Genomic DNA, 22651 nt, shown 5'->3' on the forward strand with positions numbered 1-22651 from the left:
CTTTATGCATTTGCCAAAACCTGACCTGTTAATTGTGCACTGTGGAGGTAATGACTTGGGCACTTTGACTGGTGTAGGTCTGGAAATGCTTTTAAAGGACACCTTTGAGCAATTGATGGCACTTTTTCCTCAGACTGCCTTGGTATATTCAAATATATGCCAAAGACAGAAATGGAGGTGGTCAAACCAATTTTGTCCACAAATTGAGAAGTCGAGGAAGCATGTAAACAAATCTGTTTCAGCTTACATGAGAGACCATGGAATGGGCTCCCTGTACAACAATAACTTGCGTTATTACATGCAAGATATCTACAGAGGAGATGGAGTTCACTTCTCAGATGAGGGCAACAGAGTTTTCACTCTGAATTTAAAAATGTGCATTGGTACCTACTTATAAGTACCAAAATGTACTATAAACCCAAAAGCTCTTCTCAGAGCTACCCTACATCTAATTACTCACAATTATTATTTTACTCTAACTTTTTTCACTAATTTTCAACAAAGTACACTCCCTGGTGCGCTACCCGGTACGCGTACCGGGAGCTAACCTCGCGAAATTTTTTTAAAAAAATGTTTTTTTTTCGCACATATAAGCCTCCTCAGCCACCCTCAGAAAACCTAGGGGGTCAAGATAAGTCTACCGTGCCCCCTTCTACCCATTCTGAACATTATTTGCCCTCCATCTTGTATCATAATTCGACCGAAACACAAAATGGTGGACTCAAAAAATGTTTTTTTTTTCGCACATATAAGCCTCCTCAGCCACCCTCAGAAAACCTAGGGGGTCAAGATAAGTCTACCGTGCCCCCTTCTACCCATTCTGAACATTATTTGCCCTCCATCTTGTATCATAATTCGACCGAAACACAAAATGGTGGACTCCCGTTACGCTTATGGTTCGCGTACCAGGGCGCTCACCGGTTCGCGTACCGGGTCGCTTCCTGGGAAGCGCACCATCAAAAAAGGTGGGAAAGTAGTTCACAGAAAAGCCACTGGAGACAATTTCACCAAATATAGAATAGCTCATACTACATACCAATCCCTACCATTTTCACAAATTTGATTGGAATTCCATTTAGCCATTTAGCCTGTAGTCCTCTCTAAATACCGTGAGGTAAATTACTTCACAAAACACATCTGAAGTGTTGGAATTGACAACCAATTAAAATGTTACTTTCATTTTCTACTTTTTTTACCTGACATTTGATTGGTTATGTACCCGAATATATATAAAGGAAGAGAAGGAAACACAGCCATTTTGACTACTACTTCCTGGTGTACATTTCATTTGGATTTTCATTAATAACTTCAACTTCTTTTTAAAGGTAAGTTGTTATTTTTAAAACTGAAGTATATTGTGCACTTTAAGTTAATATGGCAAACTTTTTCTGTTAGTTATATACTATCCCTCTGTAGTACTTATAAATTTAGATACACTTTTTTATATTCCTACTTCCACTCTGATACTATACACTGCCCAAAGATAAATTCTCTGATAAAAACTGCCTATCTAAAATTAATCCCAACAGTGCCCTACCTCTACTAATATATATTTTTTTATGCAAATTTCAGGAAAAATGGAAAGTGAACAAAACATTTCATTTGAAATTGTCCTTCCAGAGTCCAACACAGAAATCATTGATCCAAATGAGATTGAATTTATGGATGAAACATGGGACCAAGAACTACTGCAATGTGTGCAAGCAGTAGATAACCTCCTTGCAAATGAGGACATTTTACAACCTCAGAGACTACAATCTATATTCCATGATTATGAAATTTCTGACAATGAAATGTTAGAAAGTTTAATAAATTATGAAACACAATAAAAAAAGTTTAAAAAAAAAAAAAAAAATCAACAAAACCAACAATTAAATAACATACAGCATTTGAAAAGTCTATCATTCATTTTTTATTGTGATACGCTCCCCAGTACGCTTCCCGGTTCGCGTACCGGGCGCTAACCACGAAAAAAAAACAAAATTTTTTTTATTTTTTTTTGCCCCGCGGGGCCCCTTTAAAGCCTCCACATCAAACCTAGGGGGTCAGGGAGTATCTACTATGCCCCCTTAAGGTCATTTGCCCCTTCGCTTTTGACCTCCTCTTGTCTCTCGATCCTACCGAGAGACAAGATGGCGGCCGCTCCGGACTGTTTAGAATGTTGACAGACACCGGAGAGCCAATCAACTTCGCTACGCGAAGTTCCGTTACGCGTCAAGTACGCGTACCGGGGCGCTGCCTGGTCCGCGCTTACAGATATATATCTTTTTTTGAACGTTATTTTCTCAAAATCCACTGCAGCACATATATTGAGACCTACAAAAGGCACATCGGGCTACCAGTCCCTACAATTTTGCCAAGTTTCGTGCAAATCCATTCAGCCGTTCGGGCTAAAAGTGAGGCTAACCGCCCTATGGAAAACTCAATGTTAAAAACACGTTTTGGGACCCCCCTTTTTTCTCGGCCCCCCCTGGACCAACTCCCCCCAAATTTCCAGTGGCTGCTCAGAAACAAAATGTTCCATTTTCCTGAAAATTTCAACCAATTCCGTCCACAAACGGCAAAGTTATTAGACATAGAATTTTCAAAAATCCCATAGAGAAAAAATCCTAACTATATATACCTACTGGCGACCGCCAGTAGGTAATATATATATATATATATATATATATATATACATATATACATATATATATATATATATATATATATATATATATATATATATTCCCAAACAAGTTGACAGCCTCGGCAGAATACGGGAACGAAGTATCCCGCAACTTAGCACCAACACACTGAAGAACAGGGCAGAGGCACCGGTAGCGTTGTAAAGAACATTTATTATGCTTGTGGGCGGCAACATGCAAAATAGTCTCTGACGCGTTTCAGCTGCATAGCCTTAGTCATAGAGGAATTGCCAGCATCTTATTCCCATAATGCATCATTGCGGTGAAATACCATTCCATGCAAAATGTTCAGGTAAATATATATATATATGTCTCCAATCAAAACAGGAACCCCATTGATAGAAAGCCACAGGAAAGTAAATCAGCTCTTTTTTGTTTAATTAGCAACTTGCTGGCAGAAACACTTTATAAAAGTTCAAACGCCAAACGCATTTCGGGATATTGAAATGTAAATGTAAATGTGGGATTCTTGTAAAGCGCACTGTTACTCTACCCGAGTGTCCTGGCGCTGTAGACCGCTGGGGAACCCGTCCTGGTTTTCCCTGTGAGATGGTCCCTTTCTGGGTATCTCCGGGGTGAAACCAGGCATCCAATCCCTTCCTCAATGGCAAAGGTTATCAGAAGAAATGTAAGCACAGTTCATTGCGCACTTTATCTCGTTCGTACCTGCCTTGGTGGGCGTGGCCCACACACTGGCCTTCTGGAACATGTAGTTCCAAGTTATAATCCCCAGTGGGTGCGCTGTCATTTCTAACAAATTAAAACAAAAAAAGTCCCCAGTGGGTTGAAGCGAAGTCTGAGCGGGCACCTGTCTTGCTTTTTAGATGCCGATTTGAGCTTCAAGCAGGCCACTCCCTGCAAAGCACCAGCTTGCAATCCTTCCCGAGTTCCAACACCGACGTGGTGTCAGAAAGGACCCGCAGCCGCAGTGGGCTTCCGCTCACGACCGGGTAGGCCGTTTAAATCCAATCAAAACAGGAAGCCCATTGATAGAAAGCCACAGGAAAGTAAATCAGCTCTTTTTGTTTAACCCCATCCATGCTCATGACGAGCTCAGCTCGTCATGCAGCACAGTGCTCGTGTGCTTATGACGAGCTGAGCTCGTCATGACCACACCCGTTTCTATTGTGGTCCAGCACAGCAGAAAAAGAACTCAAGCAGCCAAGAGGTTAATCGGCAACTTGCTGGCAGGCCCCCTGGCCCAGGAAACACTTTATAAAAGTTCAAGCACCAAACGCGTTTCGGAATATTGAAATCCCTTCCTCAATGGCGAAGGTTATCAGAAGAAGTGTAAGCACAGTTCATTGCGCACTTTATCTCGTTCGTACCTGCCTTGGAGGGCGTGGCCCACACACTGGCCTTCTGGAACATGTAGTGCCAAGTTATAATCCCCAGTGGGTGCGCTGTCATTTCTTACAAATTAAAACACAATAAGTCCCCAGTGAGTTGAAGCGAAGTCTGAGCGGGCACCTGTCTTGCTTTTTAAATGCCGATTTGAGCTTCAAACAGGCCACTCCCTGCAAAGCACCAGCTTGCAATCCTTCCCGAGTTCCAACACCGTTGTGGTGTCACAACGGACCCGCAGCAGCAGTGGGCTTCCGCTCACGACCGGGTAGGCCGTTTAAATCCAATCAAAACAGGAACCTCATTGATAAAAAGCCACAGGAAAGTAAATCAGCTCTTTTTGTTTAATCAGCAACTTGCTGGCATGCCCCCTGGCCCAGGAAACACTATGTAAAAGTTCAAGCGCCAAAAGTTGCCGATTAAACAAAAAGAGCTGATTTACTTTCCTGTGGATTTCTATCAATGGGGTTCCTGTTTTGATTGGATATATATATATATATATATATATATATGAATCCTGAGGGTCCCTGGGGGCCACCTAGCCCACCAGGTACCTCCAGTAAGCCCCACAGAGCTGCATTGCAGAGAGTTGGTCCGAGGCCATGCCTCTTTTTACACCTCTCTGCAACGCAGCTCTGTAGTGCTTACAGGAGGTTCATGGTGGGCTAGTTGGCCCGCAGGGACCCTCAGGATTCAAGGAGACTTAATCCCCCAACTTACAACACGCCAGGGGCGGTGCGTTTGCACAGTGGTGCAGGGAGGGGGTGGGGCCTGATATTACAAGTGTGCAAACAGAGGTGAGGAGAGGAGAGAGGTGGTTCGAGGCCTTGCCCCTTTTTACACCACTCTGCAAACACTTCTTCTGGTGCACTGCTGGTGGGGCGATGAGGTTCTCGTGTGTCCTGAGGACCTCAGGACACAAGTGGACTTCATCCTCTGAGCAGGGGTGCGCCAGAAGCGGCGTTTGCAGCGTGGTGTAAAAAGGGGCGTGGCCTCGGAACACCTCTCTGCAACGCAGCTCTGTGGCACCTAATGGAGGTTCCTGGTGGGTTAGTTGGCCCCCAGGGACCCTCAGGATTCAAGGGGACTTAATCCCCCAATTTACAACGCACCAGGGGGCCCGTTTGCACAGGTGTGCAGGGAGGGGGCGGACCTGATATAAAAAGTTAGCAATCTAGTGTGTGGGACTTACTAGGGTAATAAAAGGCGTAATTTGCCCCCAAGGTTGATGTTGGGGGCTAACTACCTCTCCTGTTACCTCCATAAATCCCACATAGTGGGATTGCTAAAAGGTGTTTGGAGGCCACGCTCACCTTTCTCCACCACTGTGAAAATGAGTCTGCTATGTTATAGTTAGAAATTTTCATTAAAAAAACCTTTGAAATTCACTGAAAAACCGTAGGGACGTTATAGTTACAAATTAGCATTTTAAAAAAACATTGAAATTCACTGAAAAAAAACATAGGTTTCAGGCACGTTATAGTTAGAAATTAGCATTTAAAAAACCTTAGAAATTCCCTGGAAAAAAACTATAGGTTTCAGGGACGTTATAGTTAGTTGGACATTTCACTCGTACAAAACAATCGAAATTCGGCCATTAAAGTTAGTTCAGCTAGCTATAACTTGCGCTCCCGCAATGCACTGCTGATGACGTCACATATTACATCATGCATGCCATGGGCAGTGACATCACTGATAACATCTCAAATGACATCACTGATGACATCATCCATGTGATAATCTGATACACCTCCTTACACCCTAATATAACCTTTGATACACCTACTATAAAATACAGACTACCATTTTCGAAACCATAAACACAACCAATACCAGTTACTACATACCCACTCACTGACTTCTAGGTCTACAGACACATCCACTCATTCACCCATACAGTCACTCATACATTTGGTCACTCATCAGTACAGCACTATCATATGCCCAAATACACCTATACAGACACTCACACACCACCACTCATTCATAGCGTAGCGTTACTCACACACCTAGTCAGTCATACCAAAAATCAGTCACATTTCCATTCACTCACCTATACAGGTATAAAAAAATCTCACTTATTTATACAGACACTAACACATACTTACTCTCTTATACAATCACTGATACTACCACACACTCATCCATACAGCCACTCTCACAATCACTCACTCTCACATATAGTTCATTTATATACTCTGACACTCACATATACTGCCTTTCACATATGTAGTTACTCACACATTTACCACTGAGACATCCGTTCACTCACCTACACACCCATACACACACTCACCCACCCATACAGCCCTTCACAGATGCACTCTTGAACCCACACACCCAGTGAATCGCCCACTCACATATCCATGCATGGAGTCACACCCCCCCCCACCCACCCATACAGACACGCAGGCACCCATACAGATACTCAGACAACCAATCAATAACCCATATAGATACTCGTTTAGCTACTCACCAACCCATGCAACCACTTACACACCAACTGACAGACTGATACAGACATTTACATAGTTTAGTCACTAACCCATGCATTCACTAAGACACGTTTAACTACTCACTTATACAGTCAGTCACGCACCTACCAAATCATCCATTCAGACACTTGTACACCGACTCATTCTTCAAATCACCTTGGCATATATATATATATATATATATATATATAGATATATATATATAAAACATATTTAAACTTTATAGAAACACATTCACTGGATGATGTCATCAGTGATGTCATTTGAAATTTCATCAGTGATGTCATCTGTGATGTCACTGACAATGTCATGAATGATCTAATATGTGACGTCATCAGCAGTGCATTGCGGGTGCGCGAGTTATAGTTAGCTCAACTAACTATAATGCCGAATTTCTATGGTTTTGTACTAGTGAAATGTCCAACTAGCTGTAAAGTCCCTGAAACCTATGTTTTTTTCAGTGAATTTCTCTGGTTTTTTAAATGCTAATTTCTAACTATAACGTCCCTGAAACCTATGTTTTTTTAGTGATATGTATATATATATATATATCTTCCTTCCTCAGGACACTTCGGTACGCGATGCACTCCGAACAAAAACATGTAATCCTTAAAGCTTGAAAGGTAGTTTTTATTCTTGCATCAAACCAAAGCAAAAACACAACGCGTTTCGCTGCCGAAACGAGTTAGGTTTTTGCTTTGGCTTGATGCAAGAATAAAAACTGCCTTTCAAGCTTCAAGGTTTACATGTTTTTTGCTCTGAGTGCATCGCGTACCGAAGTGTACTGAGGAAGGTGGATAATTACAGGGTAACCTCGATCCCTGGGATGCACCGCCACCACAAGAATCCCGGCATCATCGAGGACGTGGAAAGGTTGGTTTTATATATATATATATATATATATTATCCAACTCCCTTACACGAAGGAAAAAAGTTCGCACTCACAAAAGGTATCCTTCCCAGTTTCTTTTTATTCGTCAAAATACAGCATTCCAAGTACGAAACCAACGCGTTTCGCAACCCACCGGTCGCTTGTTCACGGTAAGATTCAAAACAAAGTAACGACTCCTTCTATATTTTCGAAGGAAGCGCCACACCTCTGATGCTGATGATCTCACTTCCTGTGAAACACAGGAAGTTTGATGGGAATTGTAGTTTTTACCATTTTTACATTTTTTTGTGTGTTACAATCTGGTTCATCAATTAATCAGGTTCACTTATGGCCATAATTGATTATTTTACATTCAGTAATCCGATAAGCTCAAAGTTATCTGTCTGTAACTGTTTTCAACATTTATCGAAACAGCGATATGAGTCCACAAAACAATGCATATTTTCCATTCGCGCCCTCCAGTGGGCTAACTTGAATCAATCCAGGCAGTACCCAATTTTTCTTATATACATGGGTATATTTTATCTCCTAAAACATAAGGTTATTTTGAAACCACCCATAATCGGTACCCAAAGAAAACTTTTTAACGCATAACCAAAGCATTTATTCCCTCCAGTGGGCTAAACAAAGTTATCTGCAGGTGGTTAGCCATCGCCCAAATCATTTTGGATCAATTTATCCCATATACGGTTATTTAACATCCTAATCAATTTTGAGCATTAATTCTCCAATTAATATTATATCGTGTCTACTTTCCAGAAGGAAATGGCCATATCTAGTAACCTTAATTTATATTGCTCCTCACAGATCGTAACAATTTTATCTATTTCTGCAATGTAATTGTTCCATTTAACAATATTTTCCATAAGACTCTCATTTCTCGTTCAAAGGGACAAAAATAAAATCACAAAACCGCCCCCACACCAAAAAGAAAAACCCTGCAGTCAGTTCAAAAAAGGCATAATATTTATAAATGGACATAGAGTTCTTCACTCTGATTCAAACCCCATGGGGTCATTGTTCGGAAATTCAGGATTTGTCTTGATTCCCTGCGTCTCAGTTCTTTTTCCTGATCTCCGCCTCTCTCATGTGGTAGAATGCATTCCAGTGCATATGTCTTTAAGAGTTTCCAGTCGCTATTGTGTGCCAATTCCATATGTTTAGCGACTGCATTGCTTCGATCCTTATTTGTAGTCGCTCTTATGTGTTCTAGAATGCGTTTCTTGAATTCATTTTTTGTGCTTCCAATGTATTTTAATGAGCACGGGCATTCTAATACATATACGACATGTGTACTGACGCAATCAATCAATTGTCTTATCTGCCACATTTTTTTGTTCGGTAACATTACTTCTTTTTTGTTTACTGCAATTTGGCAAACTTTGCAGTGTTGGCATTTTATAAATCCCTTGGTCTTGAGCCATTGAATTCCTTTTTTCTTTTTCGTATGATCTTGATAATGGCTCTGTATCAGTCTATCTTTCAAGTTTCTTGCTCTGCGAAACGTGATAAGGGGATGATTTCCCATTATTTTTCCAGTAGTTGGATCGAACTGTAGCAATTTCCAATTTTTTCTCAAGATATTTGTAATCTGTTTGGATTCCCTTGTGTAGTCCAGGATTAGTCTCACTTTTCTGTCCTCCACTTTTATATCTCCCATGTTGTTTTTTTGTCTTTCACGCTTTGTGGTCAAGGCGTCTTTACGCTTCTTCAAATTGGCTCTTTGCCATCCTTTCCTTATGATGTGTTTGTTATATCCTCTGTTCTTGAATCTTTGGGACATTGCCTCACTTTTTGTCATCCATTCTTTCTCCTCAGAACATATTCTTCTTAGTCTGAGGAATTCCCCGTAAGGTATATTTTCCTTCACAGATGATTTATGAAAACTGTCAAAATGTAAGATTGAATTTGTTGCAGTTTCTTTCCTGTGGAGAGTTGTTTCTACTTTGTTGTCTTGAATGTAAATTTCTGTGTCAAGGAAAAGTGCTTTGTCTTTACTGATCTTATATGTGAACCTCAAGTTCGAGGTCGAGGAATTGAGGATTTGAAAGTAGTTCTCGAATTCTTGTGTTGTTCCTTCCCATATAATCAGAAGATCATCAATGTATCTTGTCCATTTAGCAATTTTTTCCACAAAAAAATCATTGTCTGTATGCCACGCTACTTGTTGTTCCCACCACCCCATGGTGAGGCAGGCATATGCGGGACTGAAGGAAAAGCCCATGGCGCATCCATGGATCTGCTGATAAATTTCATCACCAAACAGAAAAACATTCTGTGTTAGACACATTTCCACCATGTCTATCAACATTTGATTGTGATTCTTGAATTGGATGTCACGTTCTTTCAAAAAAAAAATGCACATGCATTTAGACCGATATCATTGTCAATGTTTGTATACAAAGATACAACGTCCATCGTGACCAATAGAAAATTAGGTTGCCAAGGTAGGTCTTCCAGGTGTTTGAGGAGGTCCGTTGTATCTCTAAGATATGAGCTCAGATTGGTGACAAACGGATTCAGGAAGAAATCTATGTAGTTAGCCACCGGTTCCATTAGGGATTCCTTTGATGACACAATCGGTCTTCCTGGTGGTCTTAGTGGGTTCTTGTGCACCTTAGGCAAAAAATAGATCGTAGCTGTCTTTGGATGTTCGGTGCTTAAGAATTTCATTTCATCAAGATCAATTAAATTCTGATTGTTCCAGATTTTGAGTTTTTGATCTAATTTTTCCTTGAAGATTTTAGTTGGATTAGTTTCCAATTTTCTGTAGTATTTTGTGTTATTCAGTTGTAAGTGTGCCTCTGTTACATAGTCTTTTGTATTTAGAATGACAATATTTCCGCCTTTGTCGGCTGTTTTTATTGTTATTGACTTATCATCTGTTAGATTTTTTAGAGCAATTCTTTCCTCTTTTGTCAGATTGTCTTTGTACTTCAATCCTTTAATTTTATAGATGTCTTTGATGACAGCTTCCTGAAATAGATCGATTTTGTTTCCTTGTGGTAGCTGCGGATAGAATTTTGACGGAACTTTCAAACCAGTTAAACCTGCTCCTTTTTGTGCTGCTAGTTATAGTTAGCTCAACTAACTATAATGCCGAATTTCTATGGTTTTGTACTAGTGAAATGTCCAACTAGCTGTAAAGTCCCTGAAACCTATGTTTTTTTCAGTGAATTTCTCTGGTTTTTTAAATGCTAATTTCTAACTATAACGTCCCTGAAACCTATGTTTTTTTAGTGATATGTATATATATATATATATATCTTCCTTCCTCAGGACACTTCGGTACGCGATGCACTCCGAACAAAAACATGTAATCCTTAAAGCTTGAAAGGTAGTTTTTATTCTTGCATCAAACCAAAGCAAAAACACTACGCGTTTCGCTGCCGAAACGAGTTAGGTTTTTGCTTTGGCTTGATGCAAGAATAAAAACTGCCTTTCAAGCTTCAAGGTTTACATGTTTTTTGTTCTGAGTGCATCGCGTACCGAAGTGTACTGAGGAAGGTGGATAATTACAGGGTAACCTCGATCCCTGGGATGCACCGCCACCACAAGAATCCCGGCATCATCGAGGACGTGGAAAGGTTGGTTTTATATATATATATATATATATATATATATATATATATATATATATATATATATTTATATATATATATATATATATATATTGTCGCTGCAAAAGTTGTCCACCTTTAAGTAGCACGCGACCAGCAGCTTCATTGATGTGTAGGTAAGGACGGGGTTCCGCTTGCAGATGCTGCTCCGTAATGGATATGCCTGACGCGTTTCGAAGCTCCAAAGTGCATCCATCCAGGACATATGGACTACATCTCCCATAAGCACAATGTGTGTTTTCATCTAGGGAGATGGTAGATGTTGTGCACTTTACTGCTGGCCCCTAATGAGGAAAATAAATTTCCGAAACGCGTCGGGCCTATTTCAAACACGCAACTGCCCATACCAACAAACGCTTTTTGGGAAGGCGCACGCAGGCTCGAGTGCAACCCGCTACTTGGACAACCCCACGGAGCGTAATATATATATATATATATATATATATATATATATATATCTTAACCAATGTGCCTGCGCATAGGAGGTCACGCAACATCGCCTTTAGTGAAGTGCAGCCTGTTTCATTAGTTCATTTTAGGTCATTTTCATGCCGACGCGTTTCAGGATAGAAATCCCTTCTTCATGGGCAGCAGGTAAGAGAAGGCACATTGGTTAAAAGATTATTCACGGCAGCCGGCCGTGAGCAGGAGCACCATCACAGGCTGGGGAGAAAGAAAACCAGCCTGCGAGACTGCAGTTTGGTACAATTACAAACTTGAAAAGTACAGCGCCGTGCCAACTAAGCCTGTGGACTTGGGCTCATTACCTACGAAGGTGATTAATGAACTTTAAATTGCAGGCAAGCTGAGAGACCTTACTAAAAGGAACACTGCAAGCGCACCACGGGGACTCTATGTCCCAGAAGGCAATTAATCACGCCCTCTGGAGGCGTGCATACTCATGTGAATAAAAACGTGCAAAATGAAGTGGGGCGCTTTTTCAATCTCTTACCTGCTGCCCATGAAGAAGGGATTTCTATCCTGAAACGCGTCGGCATGAAAATGACCTAAAATGAACTAATGAAACAGGCTGCACTTCACTAAAGGCGATGTTGCGTGACCTCCTATGCGCAGGCACATTGGTTAAAAAATATATATATATATGAGCTATTGGCAGGACCTCCACCCTTTGCGCCCCTGCTCTAATCCCCAGTCTGTCTCTCTGCTGGGAGCATGCTTGTTTCCTCATGTGCTGCCTGACAGGAACAGATGTAGTACTTTATTTATTTGAGACTGCAGAGGCCCCTGTGAAAAGAGAGCATACCTTTCTAGTCTGCTCTTCAGAATAGCCTGACCTTTGTTCCAAAAACCGGGACATGAAAAGTGGGGACACCGGAACCGTCCTCGGAAAATCTAGATTGTCCGGGAAAATCCGGGTTGCCTGGTCTCCGTATTTCCAGAGGGTGTTGGGATTGCCATTTCAAGAAGCTTTTCTCTGCCACCTTTCTGTCTTGATGTAGCTAGCACACAGAAGCCTAGAATGTTTCCATGACATAAAGCTGCGCTAGCAGTTGACGTCCTGCTTGTTTTCCATTCCTACTTATAACATGTAGTTGCTTATCCTCTCCAGTGTGATGCATCTTCATGACTTGTGGCTTTAGAGTCTGCTTAGTACTTTGCAGTTCAATTGGTGCCAAAGTGAAATGCGCGTACTGACCATCACATGCCTTCTGGCTTTAACATCTTTTCTCACAGGGCGAGCGGATCACATTAATCAGACGAGTGGATGAAAATTGGTATGAAGGCAAGGTTTCTGGTACAAACCGGCAAGGTATATTCCCCGCCACATACATCGACGTCATCAAAAGGCCACGTGTGAAGAACGCAGTCGACTATCCAGACCTTCCAGCAACATATTCCCCAAACCGAAGTGCGTCAACCTCACCGCAGGTAACCTGTTAGTGTTTTTATTTCTAGTTTTCGCCTTCTAATTTTGTATTTTAACAACTTTGGAAGATGTTAGTTTTAACTCCAGGTGAAGAGAGTGCAACATACCTCAGAAATACAGCCATGTCTGATATGGTTTAGGACACACTTCTACTGAACTGGTATGAACAACCTACCTGCAGGTTACAGGCTGGCATCCCAGTAGGGCAGATTCAGTCTTTCATCACTGCAAGGTCATTTAATTTGCTGCCATCAAATTGGGTAATCGACGCAAGCATTTAATATTCTGCGTTAGAAAACGTCAAACTGCGAAAAGAACTGTAAAAACCATTAAGGCCCCGGTCAGCTGACTGACTTCCAATGTTTTTTTCACGCGGCTGTTGTTCTTCATTTTGAAAAGTTGCCTTTCGATGCACACAAACATTTCTGGCACATTTGTTTGATTCCGGTATATTTTTGGGAAAATAGCCAGTGAAGAATGTTTCTGGAAAGGAAAAATGGCAGACTTTTTACTACATGCAGTTAATTTTTTTTTGGGGGGGGGGGGGAATCTTTTTTATTAACATTGCTCGCAGACTCGCAATATACATCACAGTATTCAATAATCTTGAAATCTTTAGCAGTTCATAGTACAATCAAGGGCAAATCACACATTTCCGAGTCAGCATCCCCCCTGTCACCCTTCTCCCGCTTTCCCCCCCCAATATTTCCGCCAGGGAGCCCAGATCTTCCTCCATTTCGTCACACACCCCCTGGCCTTGTAGACTGTTTCCCCCACCCTCTGGCACCAGTCTAAATCTCGTCGCCACTGGACCCATTGTGGTGCCTCCTGTGCCCCCAGCTCCTGGCTACATTCTTCTTAGCCACCCCGGCCGCTAGGACCAGCCAGATCTCGTTATACCTTGACCAATCCGTCGGGCCTTTAATCATTAATAAAAACCATTGTGGCTCCACCGGGACTGGCGAACCCACGACTATCTCCATAGTGCGAGCCACCCTGGTCCTGAAAGGAACCACGTTTGGGTAGTCCCAAAGGATATGAAAGAACGACCCCTCTTCCTGACAGCCCCTCGCACACAGAGGAGACAGGCTTGTGCCCCACGAGAACAGGCAAGTACACGGGTAGTACACCCGGTGCAAGATTTTGAACTGGACCAGCCGAAACCGGACCCGCGCCGCTATCTCACGCGGGCTCTGCAGGGCGTCCTGCCAATCATCGTCTTCTAGGGTACCAATATCAGCTTTTCATTTCGCCCTCAGAGACAGCAGGGGGTCAGGCATTTTAATAAATTTCCAGTAAATGGTTGCTGTGGGTTTCTCCAAGATGGGGTCTAGCAGGAGCCTGTCCTCCATCGGCGAGTACTCCGGAATTGAAGTCTCCAATGGGATATGAGCGCGCAAAGCGTGGGAAAGACGCAGGTAGTGGTAGTACTGTGAGTCATGCATTTGGTATTCTTTTTTAAGATACTCAAAGGATCTGAGGGCCCTCCCCTTCCAAATATCCCCAAGGTATTCGATTCCAATCAACTTCCAGCCCTTGAAGCCAGTGAGCCTCTTCACCTCCTTCAACTGGTCCCCGAACCAGAGCGGGGTCCTGCCGGTTATAGTGTCCGCCCATCCCAGAAATGTGTTGGCCTCTCTCCAGCACTGCAGTACCACCCCTGTATGCGAGGGTAAGCCACTCCAATGTTTCCGCGAATACAGGAGAGGTTCGCAGTTACCATCCGGCATGGCATACCTGTCTGTCCTGTAGGCTGGCTCCGAGGCCTCCACATAGACCCAATCATTGATGACCTGGAGTTGGGACGCCCAGTAGTACAAGCGCACGTCCGGTAGGGCCAGCCCTCCGTCGTACACCCACCTTGTGAGCTTACCAAGCGCAATTCTCGGGTTACCCCCATCTCACAGCAGCGTCCGCAAGGCCTGGGATATACGCCTGAACACCCCGTCTGGCATTGGGTATGGTGAGTTCTGTAAGATATAGAGGAGGCGCGGCAACGCCAGCATTTTAAAGAGCGTGGCTTGCCCCATCAGTGTGAGGGGCAGGGAGCGCCAATGAGCGACATCCGACGCCAACGAAGCCAGGTGCGGCTTCAGATTTTTGACAAAGAACTCTGCCCTGTCCCGAGTTTAAGTTTAAAGTATTTCTAAAGCGCAACATACACCGAGCGGTTTCTTGGCGCTGAGATAGCAAACTACCAGGGGGGCTAGAATCAACCACTAGGACGTAGACTGAAACAGGGGTGGAAATTTAAGACAGAAAGGCCTGGGTAAACAAGAAGGTTTTCAGGGATTTGCGGAAGAGGGAGTACTGGGTAAGGGATCTGAGGTGAAAGGGAAGGGAATTCCAAAACACAGGGGCAAGAGTAGCAAATTTAGAACCGCCCTGTTTCTTTTTCCTGAAACGTGGGGCTACTAGTAGATGTTGAGCCGAGGAACGGAGGTCTCTGCTGGGAACGTAAGTTTTGATTGCTGAGGATATAAAGATGGGGGCCAGACCAGACCTGGCCTGAAAGGCCATGCAGCCTAATTTGAACAAAGCGCGTTCCTGAACTGGAAGCCAATGGAGGGTCTTCAACAGAGGAGAGGTGTGGTGGAATCTAGGGAGACCGAATGCAAGGCGGACCGCCTGGTTCTGAACCAGTTGGAGCTTGCGCAGGCTGTACTGTGGGATGCCGTTGAACAGGGCATTCCCGTAGTCCAGGCGGGATAGGACCAGTGCGGACATGATCAGTTTGAGTGCAGGGAAAGAGAAGAAACGAGAAATAGAGCGAATAGTACGGAGAGTAAGAAAGCAAGAAGATACCACAGAGCCTATCTGGGAGTGTATGGTGAGTTTATCGTTGAGCTTGATACCTAAAGTCTTAACTGAGGAAGCAGGATTGGGGGTAGAGCCGAAGGAGGGGGGCCAAAATAGAGAATTCCAGGGACTGGAGCAACCACCCGTAAGCACAAGTTCCGTCTTATCGGGGTTGAGCTTCAGGTGGTTGAAGTTCATCCAGTTCCTGATAAAAGACAGGATAGATTGGAAGTTAGATATAGAGTCAGGGGAAGAGGAAAGATTAAAGATGAGCTGGAGGTCATCGGCATAGTTATATACCGTGACCTCCAGCTGCTGAAGAGCAAAGATAAGAGGAGAGATGTACAGATTGAATAATAAAGGAGACAGAGAAGAACCCTGAGGCACCCCGCACTGGACCTTATAGGGGGTAGCTGAAAACTCCCCAAGACGAACCGCCTGGGTCCGGTCCCTCAGGAAGGATGAAAGCCAAATGAGGGCCGAGCCTCCGATACCCGCCGCCCCGACACGGGAAAGTAAGATGGAATGATCCACCGTGTCAAAAGCGGCGGACAAATCAAGGAGGACCAGCGCCTGAGGTTGACCAATATCCATGCCCTCCCTGAGGGTATCCAGCACAGACACCACCACTGACTCTGTCGAGTGCCTTGGCCGAAACCCCGCCTGGCAGGGGGCCAGCACCCCATTCTCCTCGACAAAGGAGCTGAGCACAGAGGTGACGTGTCGCTCCAGCACCTTACCCAAAAAGGGTAGCAAGGAGATGGGGCGGTAGTTAGCCAAGGCAGAGGGATCGGCTCCTGGTTTTTTCAAAATGGGAACAATGGTGGCGGATTTCAGTGACGGGGTCACGACGCCCTTGGCCAAGGAGTTATTAAGAAACATAAGAGGGGGCAGGGTGCACGCTGAATAAATCTGCCGTAGGATGTGTGCAGGGCAGATATCAGCTGGGGAGCCAGATTTGATTTTAGGGAGAAGAGAAAGGAAAATTTCCTCAGTAAGAGGAGGGAGAGAGATGAGAGAAGCTTGGGCAGGGGGTAACTGGGGGTCGACAAAGAGGGGGGACGGGGGGGGATATTGGCTTTGATGGTCGCAATTTTATCCACAAAGTAGGAGTTCAGAGAATCACAGAGATTTTGAGAGGGGAGAGGCTTCAATGAGGTCCTGTCGGAGAAGGCCAGGTCGTGAGTGATGGAAAAGATCTCCTTAGGTTGATTCTCTGCTGCTAAAATTTTGGCTGAGAAATAAGCTTTCTTGGTCTCTAGAATGCTTTTTTTATAAGTCCCTAGAAGGAGGGCGTAACGGGACTTAGAGATGGGACAGTAGTCCTGTCTCCATCTGCGTTCTGCCTGTCGGACCGTTAGTTTCTGCTCTTTTAATTCTTTACTGAACCACCGGTTAGCGTCTTTAAGGCGCCTGATCGAGGTACGCCGAAGGGGAGCCATACTGTCGCTTCCATCCGTAAGCCAGGAATCAATGGCCTTAGCTTGAGCAGCAGACGCCAAGCCCGACAGGGAAGGAGAAGCGGCCAGAAGTGAGGAGGTTAGGTCCGACAGGTTAACTTTGCCCCAGTTACGAGCCCACGAGTTTTTGGCGTGGACGGGCATCTTGGTCAGACAAAGGCGAAGAGAGAAGGAGATTAGAAAATGATCTGACCAAGTGCAAGGGGAAACGGTGAGTGAGGAGAGGGGACAGTTGAGAGACCAAACTTGGTCTAGGATGTGACCGTGAATATGAGTGGGAATGTGAACTAGGGAGGAGAAATTGAGCGACAACAGAGTTTCAGAAAATTCCTTGGAAGAAGAGCATTCCTTGGGGTCGGAGGACCAATAGTTAAAGTCCCCAAGGACCAGCACCGAAGCATAATTAACAGCCAGTGTGCCAAGTAGATCTTGAAAGGCGGGGAGAAAGGACGGGGTGGGTTGAGGTGGACGATATACCAGCACACAGGCTAGGTGAGGGGAGAAAGAGGTAGAGCGGACCACTAAGTGGTCAATTCCTCCCATAGGGGGTGAGGGGAGAATCTGGAACTGAAAATCCGTACGGGCGATAAGGGCAACGCCTCCACCCATTTTCCCTGCTGGGCGGTCGGCGCGGATAGAATAATATGTCGAAGGGAGGGCAGCCAGTAGAGACGGGAGAGAAGACTCACAAAACCACGTCTCGGTTAGGAATAAAAGATCGGGTTTATCAGTATCTAAGAGTATGAATAGTTCCTGATGGTGTCTAATGGCTGACCTAGTGTTTAATAAAATAATAAACAATGGGGGAGAGAGAATGTCAGGAGCGGGCGTTGAGTGAAGTGCTAACGGAGAAACAGAAGGAAGGGGGCAGCCCTGTGGGCAGGCTTGGCAGGGAGAGAAACAGCCCATGTTGGTAATCCGGTGAGTAGTGCGGGGGTCGAGGGGCCAGTGACCTTGTAAGTGAATGAGATCAGCTGAGGAGTAGCGGATGAAATGGCCAGGGGAAGTAGCCCCTAGCCCCTGCCGGCCACGGACGGGCGCAGACGGGCTTAACTCAGGCGCAACTCCGGTGCGCCTTCGGCGCGCCCGCTGCGCTCGTCCGCTGCGCTGCCGCATCTGGCCTATTTAAATAGGGAGTAGCGTGGGGGGAGTGGCTAAGATGTAGATTCGGCTGGGCGGCCCAAGCCAAGATGGCGCCCGCGTCCGCGGGAGCCAGCCACACAACGCTCGGCCCACGGCGATCCTCTGGGCCCCTAGAAGCAATCAAGTTAAGCAACCTGTTAACTTTGAATCACAGGTAGGTTAGAGAAAACACAATAAATTGTAAGATAAAAATTGCGGCTGCTCGCAATCAGCAGCACAATAAAGTTAAAATGGGGAAACTGTTTCAGCAGCTCATCGGCAACCACGGGTGAGACCCTCTGCCACCGGGTCGTTCGCTATCACCCGCCGAGAGCCGGAATTGCTCCTAAATAGGGAGTAGCGTGGGGGGAGTGGCTAAGATGGAGATTCGGCTGGGCAGCCCAAGCCAAGATGGCGCCCGCGTCCGCGGGAGCCAGCCGCACAACGCTCGGCCCACGGCGATCCTCTGGGCCCCTAGAAGCAATCAAGTTAAGCAACCTGTTAACTTTGAATCACAGGTAGGTTAGAGAAAACACAATAAATTGTAAGATAAAAATTGCGGCTGCTCGCAATCAGCAGCACAATAAAGTTAAAATGGGGAAACTGTTTCAGCAGCTCATCGGCAACCACGGGTGAGACCCTCTGCCACCGGGTCGTTCGCTATCGAGTGACATACACTCCAAGGTATTTAAATCCCTCGGTGACCACCAGGGCCAGGCTTCGCGGCGGGACCCTCGGGGGGGGGGGCACCCAAGAGAGGGTATATCAAGGATTTAGTCCAATAAATCCTATAGCGGGAGTAACTTCCAAATAACTCAAAGAGGTGGAGCGCCTGTGCCATAGAATGATAGGGCCTGGCCATATAGAAGACTATATCATCGGTGTATAAGGATATACGCTCCTCCCAATCATCCGTGAGTGCCAATCCCCAAAATGACCGATCTCTACGAATCCAATGGGCCAATGGCTCAAGTGCCAGGGCGAATAGGAGAGGGAATAGGGGGCACCCTTGCCTTGTATCCCGCCTCAAGGGGAACACCCGAGACGTAACTCCGTTCACTCTCACCCTTGCCACAGGCCTCTCATACAACAGACGCAACCAGCCACAAAAAACCAGCCCAAAGCCCAGCCGCTGCAGGACCATGAACAGATACGCCCTTTCAATACTGTTGAAGGCTATTGAGGCGTCCAGCGCCATCAAGGCCGTTTGGGTATCGCCCACATTCTCGGTCATGTACAACAACTCATAGAAGTGCCTCAAATTGTGACGCGTACTCCTATGGGGCATAAATCCCGACTGGTCGACATGCACCAAATCAGGCAGGAGCGTGAGAAGACGCGTCGCCAAGGCTTTGGCCAAGACCTTGGCCTCGGCGTTGATGAGGGTGATGGGGCGGTATGAAGAACAGTGGTCCGCTGGTTGCCCAGCCTTATGGATGACGACAATTGTGGCCTCCCGCTGTTCTGGCGGGAGCACCCCCTCCTGCCTCGCCTCTAGGAACATGCGCCGCATGGGATCTATCACGACGTTGGCCTGTTGTTTGTAGATTTCTACCGGGAGCCCGTTGGGCCCCTGCGCCTTCCCAGCCTGGAGCGCGTTTAGGGCTTCGTCCAATTCTAGGACCGTGAGGTCCGCCTCAAAGCTGTCGGTCTGCTCCTGAGACAGTGTGGGAAGCGCGAAGTCCCGAAGGAACACCTCGCAGTCTGATTCGGATCTGGTGCATACTGGAGTATACACAGCCTCATAATAGGATGCAAAGGTATCCGCGATGTCGACGCCTGCCGATACCAGGGTTCCCGCCTCGGTCCTCACCTCCGCAACCCAGGATCGCTCCCGAACTCTTTGTTCCAGCCAAGCTAGTAGTTTCATGCTTTTGTCCCCCGCATCGTATATCCGGTGTTGCACGGCCAAGGAATAGGCCCGTGCCTCACCCTCCGCCAATCAGCGAAGTTCCCGCTGTTTGAGGGCAAGCATGTGACTGTGCTCCACCAATGGGACCTCCCGCTCCAACGCGTCTACCTCCCTCTCCAACTGTGCTATCTGTAGCGCTTCTTCCTTCTTCTGCGCCCCTATCAGCGCCTGAACTTAGCCCCTCAAAATGGCCTTGAAAGCTTCCCCAGGATGACCTGGGAATCGACCGTACCCCGATTTTCTTCGAAGTACAACTGGGAGCCCTCCCTAATTTTGTCTGCTATAGAATCGTCTTTGAGGCGCCATGCGTCTATACGCAGGAAGGCCGCCCTTGTGGTCGCCGCCCCTTTAAGAGTGACACGCATCGGTGAATGATCCGATATCCCCCGGGCCAAAATACAGGAATCCACAAAGTCTCCTAACTGGTCCACCCTGGCGAAAATGTGGTCTATTCTATAGAAGCTCCCGTGCCGAGCTGAATAAAAAGTGTATTGCCTCTGTGTAGGGTGATGTGCTCGCCATATGTCACATAGGCTCAGCGCAGAGGTGAAACTTCTCAAGCCAGCCTCCCCCCTATGACCCTGCCTCTCCCCTGGGCGATCCAGGTCTGTGTCCATTACCGCGTTAGTGTCCCCTCCCAATATCATAGTGCTCCGCGGTAGATCCGCCAGATGGGACCCAAGCTTCGTGTAGGTCGGGGCATGCAACCCAGGGGAATATAGCAAGAGCTAAACACTAGCGTGCGACCCTCCCATCTAGCTGCCACTGCCACTAAACAACCGAGTCCTCCTCCCACTTACACGTTACAATCAGTGGGAGCGCTGTGCGGACTAGAATCCCAACCCCCCTGGATCCCGATGTGAACCCTGAGTGGGCCAACAGCTTGTAACCGAACCTGTCCAGCGCCCTGCACGTATTGCCTCGCAAGTGAGTCTCCTGGAGGAGAACTACATCCGGGCCATGGAGCTTCACATACTGCAAGACCGGTGTACGCTTAACTTTATTGCCCAACCCATTTACATTCCACGACCAAATTCTTAACTGTGACCGATCACCCATTCCGTACAGCATCCCAGAGTGTGCCGGATCCCCTTCTAACCACTGCTTGTTGCTGATTGCAAAACCATGTACCTGCGAGATTAAAACATCCTGAGCCAAACATAAACCTTCCCACAGCACCCCTACCCTCCCCCCAATCCGCACCCCCCTCCGTGCCTCCCTGCTAGGTGGGCCATACACCTCCCACCGCTGAACCATGCAGAGTGCCTGTCGCCCCTTCAACCCTGTGTCAACCAACTGAGGGAACATGAGCCTGTATTCTCAGAAGAAGTCATTCTGATACGATGGAGAGCACACCCCATGAAGAGAACTCAAATCAGGACCCCCCCCCTCCCTGCACCCTCCTCCCCGTCCCAATGCAGCCATTCAGAAAAGCCATTGTTGGAAACCCAGGAACACAATAAGGGCCCAAACCTTCCCCCCAGCGAGGAACCAACAGACCTGGAGTCTCCCATCCGCCCCCTTCAAGCACCAGAGCCCAAGAGGTGCACCAATTCCCCTACTATCTTTTACCACAGTGACTCTTGTCCACCTCACCCCCACCGTCACTTGGTCGGTGACTGTCCCGGTTGCTGAGGCTCTCCAGTTTGACTGTCGCTGATCCGGGTCCCCTGACCCACACGGCCGTGCGGGAGGCGTCCCGACCCATTCTGGCGGCCCAAGGTCCACCAGCCCTCCAACCAGTCACTTGCCGCCGTTGGTGAGTCAAAGAAAAAAGCCTTCTTCCCGTCAAGGATCTTGAGACGCGCCGGGTACAGCATCATGTATTTTATGCCTTTCTCCCTGAGAGCCCTCTTGACCCCTTCAAAGGATCGGCACTGGCGCTGAACATTAAGCGTAAAGTCAGGGAAAAAACGAAGTGTGGTGTTGTCCGGATGGAGGTCCCCCGACACCCTTGAGGGCCTGCAGGATAGCGTCCCGGTCCCTGTAATTCAAAATACGGGCAGTGATGGTGCGCGGAGGGCCCTCCGGCTTGTGCTTGCCCCCCAGCGCACGGTGCGCTCTTTCAACTGAGAAAATATTTGACAGGCGCTTCGGCTGGAGGTGCTTGATTATGAGATCCTCCATGAACCAGTCCGTGGACGGGCCCTCCATGCCCTCCGGCACTCCCACGATTCGGATATTATTGCGCCCGGCCTTTCTGATCCTCCAGGCGGGCAGCCATATCGTCTTGATTCTTCATGAGCTTGACAACCTGCTCCTCAAGTCTCTTAGTTTTGGACTGCAGACTGCTGACCCCACACTTCATATCCGCGACCTTGTCCGACATTTTGCCCAAGTCTGCCTGTATTAGATTAACCTCCTCAGTCACCGAATCGACCAATGCTCCATGGTGCCTCTCATCTCTTTGATGGCGCCACGCATCTCCATGA

The 22651-nt window shown here is 46.3% G+C and overlaps 1 protein-coding gene across 41 annotated transcripts in view; it reads left to right on the top strand.

Moving 5' to 3' along the window:
* The window catches only part of SORBS1 (sorbin and SH3 domain containing 1), a 1860906-nt gene that overhangs the window by 1682880 nt on the left and 155375 nt on the right, over nucleotides 1-22651 (top strand). For all 41 annotated transcript variants that reach the window (XM_078643144.1, XM_078643174.1, XM_078643143.1 and 38 more), the window contains one exon: nucleotides 12734-12928. In XM_078643144.1, the coding sequence (XP_078499270.1) occupies nucleotides 12734-12928 (195 nt within the window). The remainder of the gene's footprint in view (nucleotides 1-12733; nucleotides 12929-22651) is intronic.

The sequence above is a fragment of the Lissotriton helveticus genome, chromosome 5_1 (assembly GCF_964261635.1).
Source record: "Lissotriton helveticus chromosome 5_1, aLisHel1.1, whole genome shotgun sequence".
Taxonomy (NCBI): Eukaryota; Metazoa; Chordata; class Amphibia; order Caudata; family Salamandridae; genus Lissotriton; species Lissotriton helveticus.